The 9,372-nt window shown below is 32.4% G+C and overlaps 2 protein-coding genes across 2 annotated transcripts in view; both read left to right on the top strand.

Annotated features, from left to right (window-relative positions):
- The first annotated feature begins 264 nt into the window (after positions 1–264).
- LOC100169637 (syntenin-1) lies at positions 265–3,043 on the top strand. The gene is made up of 5 exons (XM_001945735.5): positions 265–579; positions 790–1,047; positions 1,136–1,371; positions 1,435–1,698; positions 2,433–3,043. Exons 1-5 carry the CDS (start codon positions 529–531, stop codon positions 2,479–2,481), a joined length of 858 nt encoding a protein of 285 aa, XP_001945770.2. The 5' UTR covers positions 265–528; the 3' UTR covers positions 2,482–3,043.
- A 1,038-nt stretch (positions 3,044–4,081) lies between these two features.
- The window catches only part of LOC100160020 (probable protein phosphatase 2C 6), an 11,305-nt gene continuing 6,014 nt past the window's right edge, over positions 4,082–9,372 (top strand). The window contains exons 1-6 of the mRNA XM_001943293.5: positions 4,082–4,621; positions 4,928–5,180; positions 6,147–6,344; positions 6,408–6,464; positions 6,536–6,827; positions 9,067–9,160. Of these exons, the coding sequence (XP_001943328.1) occupies positions 4,511–4,621; positions 4,928–5,180; positions 6,147–6,344; positions 6,408–6,464; positions 6,536–6,827; positions 9,067–9,160 (1,005 nt within the window). The 5' untranslated portion in view covers positions 4,082–4,510. The remainder of the gene's footprint in view (positions 4,622–4,927; positions 5,181–6,146; positions 6,345–6,407; positions 6,465–6,535; positions 6,828–9,066; positions 9,161–9,372) is intronic.

The raw sequence follows: 9,372 nt of genomic DNA, 5'->3' as shown, positions 1-9,372 counted from the left end.
ATTGTAACTTATTAAACACACTTTCCTCGAATTATTAATATTATAAATATATATGGGCCTATTACCAAACTTGTATAATAATATTTTAAAATATAATAATTAATAAATAAAAAAAGTATTTCACTGACTTTATTTTTGTTTATCACTCGTGCGATACCGCGATGGCGTTTTTCCCGTTTTCCCACCACCTGTCTTGCAGGCGATTAACAGCTGAGTGTAGAAGAAAGATAAGGGAAAATTGTAAAACAATAACAAATGAGTCATACCGATTACCGACATGGTACCATTATGGAACATTTTCGCAGGCTATAGAGTACAGTTTATGTATAGTCCTACAGTCTACACTGACTACACTCTACAGACTATAAAGTACAGTTACTGAGTACAGGAAACATAATTTGTAGTTATTTGCCACACGTCGTACGAATTTTTTCGCATTTAGTCTTACTGTAAAATTGTTTTCCTTTTGATAATTTCCAACATTCGATACCATTTTTGTAATTTGCTCTACAAAGCCAAACCAACGTCATGTCGCTGTACCCTTCTTTGGAAGATTTAAAATTGGACGAATTCGTTAAGGTATGTCGTATGCGTTGTATGTTCGGCGATGAATAAAATTGTAAACCGTTCATCTGTAACGGAATTTTATTTCAACAATTAAACATTAACTTTTAATAGTGCCTGTAATGCATAATGTCATTTTTTAGAATTGATTGTTTAGATTGAATTATATTTTGTTTTTTTTTCACATACTTACCAAATAATGTTTTTGATTTAAATACGTTGCAGACACAAAATCAAATTGCCCAACAAAATGAAAATCCACCTCCGTTTATGGCTATTTGTCCACCGCATCCATCGGGTATGGATCAAGAATCACTAGGCGCCATGTATCCAATACTCAATGATTATTTGGGATTAGAGCTCAGTATTCTAGCACAGAATAACAGCATAGATACTCTTCCCAAGAAAATTGAATCGAAAAATAATAGTGTAGCGATTCCTTTTCACGATATTCCATCACATGTGACAAACGGTGTTCGTAAGGTAAATACGTGATTAGTATTTTACTTGCAGGTACTGCTGTTTTCTGTGTTTGTAGAGTTCCTAAGCTAAAATGTATTTTGTACTTTAGTTGGTGTTATGTAAAGATGGAAAAGGACAAATTGGATTAAAAATGTCCACATTCAACAATGGTATATTTGTTAGCGTTGTAATTCAAGACAGTCCTGCTGCTAAGGCAGGTTTAAGATTCGGTGATCAAATATTACAAATTAATGAAGTTTTTGTTGCGGGAATGAGTGTTGATAAAGTGAACAAAATCTTTAGAGAATGTTCAGTGAATAACATAAGTGTTATTGTAAGGGACAGGTAAAATAGATAAACTTAAATGAATTTATATTAAATATATTAATTAATATTTTTTATATTAAGGCCTTTGGAACGTACAATAAATCTGTACAAAGACCGTGCTGGTCAAGTTGGTTTTCAGTTCAAAAATGGTAAGATTAACAATATTGTTAAAGATTCATCAGCTGCTCGTAATGGAGTGCTCACGGATCATCAGTTATTGGAAGTCAATGGACAAAATATTATTGGCATGAAAGACAAACAAATAGTGGACATTATTGCTAATGCCTCAGATTCAATTAGTATCACAATCATTCCAGTATCGATTTATGAACACATGATCAAAAAGTATGTTTTATAATTGTTATTAATGGTTTTAAAAAAACCCTAACTTTGTGTTCAACATGTGGACTGCTTGACAATGTTAATTTGTGTCCTTAGCATTCAACAAAACATTGGTTAGCGTGGTTAAATAGATATTTTATAATATTTATTAATATGCTGTTCAAAAGTATGACCATAATATGAGTCGTTTCTATTTATTAGAAGTTATTATTATATTAGGCACTGGAGTGAGAACCACTTAAAGACGAACGCGATTAGCATGTTTAACATGGACTGTTAAATGGTTTGCTTTGTAATATTATTAAATATTCTGTGGTTGTTAGTCAATAATATAATATGAATTAAGTTAATTCCTTTAAAAATAAAAATTAATATACTTAACCCCCACCCCCTCCGTACTTGTCATAAATCTCCCCAGCTACCTGCAACAACCTACATATTCTTTTTAATTACCCATTTATTTTTCCCGAATTGCCAATGTAAACATTTTCTTGCTTTAAATTGATATTCTTTAAATATCCCAGTTAACCCTCAGTCCATCATTACCTGTAACTCTCACTTTATTATTATGTCTACATTTGAACTATTCCATGAGGCTGGATTCAAAATATAAAAAATGAACAGTTCATAATTTAATAGTTCATTATGTAAAGATTATATATTTCATATTGTATATTGTAAAAAATATATTAACACTTAAAAATAATGGCTTATTTAATATTTAATTTTAATTTTAGGATTGCACCATCATTGATCAAGAACATAATGGATCATTCTACAATTTAAGAACAAACAAGAAACCTACTCATCTGTTGAAGACATATTTAAAGTTTATTATTTATACTTAACACAGTTTCATTTTAATTTGTGATTTATCTGTGCATGGAAAGGTCATCCATTAATTAATATTATCTAGTTTTTTTTATACAACTATAATGGGCAAGTTATATCAAATTATACTTTCTACTTAAATTAAACTATCAATCCATTCATTCCTATATTACTTATTTTTTATTTGTTTTTAAATATTATTTATGAATATTAAATTTTGAATTGTTAAATGTTAAACAAAGAATTTGGAGTCATTTTGTAATGATATATGATAACTCAATTTTATTTAAATTTTAGTAGAAAAATCTATTTTTTTTTAAAAAAATGTATCCTTTATTACTATAGATTTTTTGTTATTATTATTATTACTAGTTAATAGTCAGATTTTGTTTTTTATATTTTTTTTATACACGAGCACTATTTAAATCTTGTAGATAAGAACTACAATTAGCTAAAGCTTTGTTCCAGCTAAATATTATAAACTATTTAAATTACAACAATGGTTCTTTTCTGTTAATTCTTTGAATTACTAATCCTACCTAATACAATAATATTCATTGATAATATATAGTCTAGCATAGATAAGCTAATCAGCTTAAAAATTTAACTTATTTATGTAAACTCAAAATTCAATTTAAATAGGCTGGTGACTGCATAGGCGCAACTAGGGTTAAAATTCTGGGGGGCTAACAAAACTATTTATTTAAAATAACCCATGGGGGGCTTATATCTAAATTAATTATGGATATTTGTGGGGGGCTAAGCCCCTCCCCCCAGTTGTGCCAATGCTGGTGGGTGGTGGTAAACAAGACTGAAAAACAATTTTATTATTTCGGATGCATTTGTTTAACTGTCATAAATTGCAGTTGATGATTAGTGTTTAGTAGAGCTTAGCCATTTGAGAATTACAGTTTTTTAAAAAAAAAAAAAAGTATAATTCCCAGTGACCATAGGTCCATGAAAGGAAGACGTGATTGAAGAATTCATAAACAGACAATTCGCGACATGACCAATATTGAATATTATACTTATTCGAAAAGAAAAAATAATGGTTAATGACACGATCGGGGACTTTTAAAATGATTCACGAATTATCCCGTCTTAGAAAGTTGGATATCGATGAACAACGAACGAAGTGAGCCACGAAACTTCAAAATGATTCATAAATTTACCGATTTTACGAAACGAATATGAATCGGATCTTCGGTCGTGACCTCGGACAAAAAAAAAATAATATAATAACATACATTATATTATATGCAATTCTGTGATGATTTTTAAGTACGCGAAGTCTGAGGGAACAATCGATTCCGTTGTGATCACGATACATCGTCGTGATCTTCGGATTTCCGACCGGACGAACCGGGCGAGAGCGCCGAGAACGCAAAAACTGGCGGGAAGGAAATTTCGATCGGAAATCAACAAAGAGATGGCCGCCGGGGAACGCGGTCGGGTCAGACGACGACGCGTCAGCACGTCCGGTCATCGCCTCGCGCGGCATTCCCAGGCGGTCGCGTCGTCTGACGTTCGGATCTGACGCGTCGGGCCCGCCGCGGTTGCTAAACGCGGTTCGGACGGACGGGCGGCCCGCGAACGCGAATCTCTTTGTATTTGAATTCGTACCGGGCGCCGACGGTTGGCAACACCGAGCGAACGCGCGCGATTTATCGTAAAACATTTTTCGCCGCCGGCCGCCACCCAATAGCGAACGCCGATCCGCGTCCGTCGGGTTTTTTCGCATCGTTAAATTGGTATGGCGTTCATTACATACTTGCCGCGGCACTGAGCAGCACGTCGTCCGTCCGAGTCGCACGAATCCACCGTTAACCGGTTAACCGCGAATTGCGCCGTCAGGCCGTCTCCAGTGTACAGACCACCGACCACCGACGACATCCGGAAACAGCGAAGTACGATCGACATAGAACACGTCGCGGATACATCGCTAGTCGCTACACAGACACACGGTTCATATTGCAATATAACGATGGGCACGTATCTGAGCAAACCGATCACCGACAAGGAATCCGAAGACACGTCCAACGGGTGGTTGTCTTGCGGTTCCAGTTCCATGCAGGGCTGGCGCGAGTCCCAAGAGGTAAACCCATGGGATTTTAACGGTCGTCTCGGGAATCCCGAGACTGCGGCGTGCCCTAGTGCCGATCCAACCCCGTCTCGGGGAGTGAATCTGATATTTTAATACCTTTGTGTATTAAGCGGGATTTAAATGATCGTTGGGTGAAAAACTGGCGGTGGGAGTGTGGATGCCCTTTTTCCCTCCTGCTGTATAGGCCATGAGATGTGAATCGACATGAAATTACCTGTCTTGTATTTGATCGGATCTGTGGTGTTTGTGTTTGATGTTTTTGTGTATGTGTATCTGTATAGATTTTTATTTTTATAGGATGCGCACAACTGTTTGTTGGACTTTGACAAGAGGGTTGCCCTATTTGCCGTGTATGATGGACATGGTGGTGCTGAGGTTGCCCAGTATGCAGCTGAAAAGTTGCCTTCCTTAGTTAAAAACACCTTGTATGATAACCAAGACTACGAAAAAGCCTTGATAAAGGCTTTCATGGACTTTGACGACAGTCTTATTGAGACACCCGTTGTTGAACAGTTAACTGCTCTCCGAGAAGATATTATTGAAGAATGTGGTAGGTTAATAATGGGTAGTAGGTAGTTACTACCTAAGTAAATAAGTTCTGTAGAATTTTTTGTTGAAAACAAGACAGCATTTAAGGTTAAAATGTATTATTTAAAACAATTTAGAATTTTTGTAGTAGTACTAATGAGGTATCTTTGAATTTAAAATTTACTGTATTATTGTTTTATATACAATATATATTACACCAAACACTTAACCCTGTAGTGACATGTTCATAAATAGTAAATGAAGGAGTTAAAATATAGAAACAAAAAAATTTAACACTGCTTCTTATCCAAATAATTTTTTTTTTTAAACTTCCATTATGTATTGGCTTTAAATGTTGATTAATTTTGATTAAATGAAAATAAGGTTCCAGAGGAAGTTTATCATTAAAATTCCCTCCCTCCTTGTGAAAAAGTCCTTGTAACTTAAAAAAAGGGAATACTAACACGAGTTTAGACAATTATTTTTTATACAAATTTAAATCTTTAAAATTTTTTAAAACTAATTTTAAGCTATTTTTTTTAAATGCGATAAGACGAAGGATTAATAAATGATAAAGTTTTTCTATCTTCTATATGTGACATTCCTAAAACTACAATATTATAATTAATTTGAAATGTAGGTACAAGTTAATAGTTATTTTTATGCAAAGGTGAGACGTAAGTCTTGAGGTTGGGAAGACATTGAAACAGGCATAACAATATTGTTGATACTCATGTTTAGATTATATCACTCGAGAAATAAAAAAACTGTTAATTAAAAACACACCATAATAATGAGTTTAGGGTGGTTGATGAAGTGTCATGAATTAGTTGATAATAATTACCTACTTAAAAATAAAATGAAATAAAACAAAAACCAGCACCTAATGTCTAGATACCTGATACCTATGATTAACTTTAATGAATATATTTTGTACCAATTAATGTATGTAAAAAAAATTATAAAGTGATAAAAAAATATTTTTTAGCTGATGAAGATGATGAAAGAGAAGAACTCAGTGAACTTTATGAAGAAGCTAAAATGCCAATTGAAGACATAATAATGAAGTATAAAAATAAAATACTTGAAAATATGGATCAGAACAAAGAAAGTGCCATTAGCAAAGAAAGTGAAGACGAACCTAGCTCTTCTAAAGAATCTCCTATTTCAAAACCTAAATCTATTGGTGTGTTAGATATCAATTGTGTTTAGAGAAAATATGTTATTATATTACTTTTATTTTATTTAGTTGAATCAAATGACGCCTGTGGTTCTAGTAGCAGCAGTAGTAGTAAAACAGTTACAGGTACATATTAGTTTGAGTTTATCTTATTTTTTAAAATTTATCAACATTAATTGTTGAAAATGGTGTTATAGATGACGATAAAAAAAATGTTGGTAATGGAGTTGATGAATGTAAACCTGAAGATCCGACAACCGAAAGTTCACCAAGTGCTAAAGTCAATGGCACACCAAATGATGATGATGAGGAGAATGGCAAAACTGAAGAACTTGTTGCTGAAAGTAGTGAAGCCGAATGCGGCCCCAGCAGTAGTAATGGACAAAATGGGACAGAAAATAATTCTGGAACGGCATCTTTAATTCTTGAGGATTCAGAAGACTCCACTGATGAAGAAGGAGAAGAGTTTGGAAGCTCAATGAAGTTAGAGTAAGAGTTATTATTATCAATCTTTTACCTGAACCTGTTTTTTAAGATATCAATATTTTAAGCAATTTACATTTTGAGTGTATTAGTAGTAACTGAACATTTATATATCTCTGCGCCACTAGGGAAGGAACCCGTGTCCCGACCAAATCGCTTTCGAATCCACGCATTTGACATGTGGACGTTGCACGATCCCCATTAACGGTCGGCAATGTTAAATAGTGTGTATCATATTGTAAAGTGGGGGAAACGGCATGCGTGAAATGGGTTTCTTCTCTTTTGGCGCGGAGTATAGAGACAAGTGATACAGTTCCTGTAAATTTACACATCATTGTCTTATTTATTAGTCTTGCTAGTCTATTGCCCATAAGCTTAGACAATTTATGTATCACATAAATTGACTGCATACGGACATTAGACTTCAAAATTTAAATGACACATTTGAATATACTAAGATCCTACTATGCACTGTTAAATATTATTTAATATAATATTTCAACAATTCATTGAGAGGACATCACTCCCACATGTGTTGTCTCCGTCTTACTAATGTACAACATTGAAAAAATTGTTTTTGCGTGTAACAAATTTACTCCCTCTGTATTTGTAGTAGAAATATCAAAATTCTACAGCATGGAAGAACTTAAGTGTTTTAATTTTTATGATACCACTTACCAATAATTTTTAATAATCAAAAGAAAAAAACCTAATGTTCTCAAAGTAATAAACTTAAAATATATTTACAGGGCCTGATTTAGGGGGGTACCTTGGTGACTAGTCACCCGGCCCCAATTTTGGAGCGGCCCTCATATTTTTTGCTAGTTTGTAATTTTTTGAATATTAAAATTTTGTAATTATTTCAATAATTTAATACAACATTGAATATTTTTTTGTAGAATCATAAAATTAAAAAAAAAGAATGATACATATTGTCAGAAAATTGTATTATTAATACATATTATGTTATAGAAATAGTGCTTACTTATAGAAATAGAAAAAAAGTTTAGTTTTTTATTCAAAAACAATATGAAAAAGTCAGATATTATCAGGAATACATCAAATTTATTGAATCATTTCCTCGATGACTTGGATAAAGACATTTTTGTTGGTGAAGTGCTACAATTCCAAGAATTAAAAATGTCATTGTTTAACGATGATAAGACTATAGATGATCCTCAATACCAACTTAAATATCTAAAATCGATGAACATGATGCATACGTTTCCTAATATTGAAACTGTGTTACAAATTTATTTGACCATACCTTGTACAAATTGTAGCAGCGAACAATCATTCTCAGCAATAATACGTTTAAAAACTCGATTGAGATCATGTTTATCTCAAGATAGGCTTGATAATCTGACTCTGTTAACAGTAGAACATGAAATAACAAAACAATTATCATATGATGACATTATTGATGAGTTTTCGAAAGACCCTAGAAAAAGATTAATGTAATTAAGTGTAACATGTAATTATATAAAATTAAATATACATTTTTGAATGAGATAATACATTTATTATTTTCTGTATATTTATGTTTTGAGTTTTCCAAATAATAAAAACACTACAATAGATAAAATTCTCCCCTAAACGTTGTGGAATTTTGGTAATTCTACTATAAATACAGAGGGAGTAAAACTGTTTTGCTCAAAACAGTTTTTGCTGTTATAATATGTTTGTAAGACATAGACTACACATGCGGGTGTGATGTCCTCTTAAAAAGTAATTACGCTTTACGGGAAAAACTCTCACGCATTGTAGAGAGGTCTGATTTGATTAATTTTTTTTTCGTTGGAAAGGGGATAATTTTCTTCAGGGCGCATTGGACTTCGATTTTAATTTCGTTGCTTAAAACAAATATAATAAAAATAACAAAATCTTGTGAAAATTGGTCATATTCAAAATCGTATTATATGGTTTAGAAATATAATTTTGAAAATCCAAGTCAAATGCGCCCTGTAATACGTGTTTATCTTTCAAAAAAAAAAAAAAAATATCAAAATCAGATCACTCTACAAGGCGTGAGATATGTTTTTAAGCAAAAAAAACAGTCAGGCCCCTTAATAAAACCTTATATATTGATAATAATAATATCCATTTAAATGATAATAATATCATAGTTTCTCGTTGCTTTATGCACTAGGGGTAACGGATTTAAACTAGTCAACAATGCTTGACAATTTTCCTGTGTTCAAAATAGATTGATAAATTGTATATAATACATTTATTTTATTTTTAGTGATGAATCGGATGATTCAGATAGCGATGATGATGATGATGATGGTACACCAGCTAATAGTTTTATGTATGGAGACGAGGAAGATGAGGATAAGGTAATGAATAATGACTATATTTAATACTAAATAGTGAATACATTTTTAAAAGAGGCATGTATCTTTGTTTTGAATAGTTATTTTACTATACTAATGATTCCAAAATGTTTTGATTCACATTTCCTTTAACTTTAAAACAAGTATTGGGATCAGATCGATCAATTTTTTTTATTTATTTATTTATTATTAAATCTAGTAAGATTGTTTATTTC

Source organism: Acyrthosiphon pisum, chromosome A3 (genome assembly GCF_005508785.2).
Source record: "Acyrthosiphon pisum isolate AL4f chromosome A3, pea_aphid_22Mar2018_4r6ur, whole genome shotgun sequence".
NCBI lineage: Eukaryota > Metazoa > Arthropoda > Insecta > Hemiptera > Aphididae > Acyrthosiphon > Acyrthosiphon pisum.
The sequence above is the reverse complement of the archived record's forward strand: the minus strand, read 5'-3'. Positions and strand labels throughout refer to the sequence as shown.

What these genes read in the sequence shown, in the direction of transcription:
- LOC100169637 (XM_001945735.5), top strand. Translation starts at nt 529, where the DNA reads ATGTCGCTGTACCCTTCTTTGGAAGATTTAAAATTGGACGAATTCGTT. An exon ending in AATTGGACGAATTCGTTAAG is followed by an intron (nt 580 to 789) that starts GTATGTCGTATG and finishes AATACGTTGCAG; the next exon opens with ACACAAAATCAAATTGCCCA. An exon ending in TATGAACACATGATCAAAAA is followed by an intron (nt 1,699 to 2,432) that starts GTATGTTTTATA and finishes TTTTAATTTTAG; the next exon opens with GATTGCACCATCATTGATCA.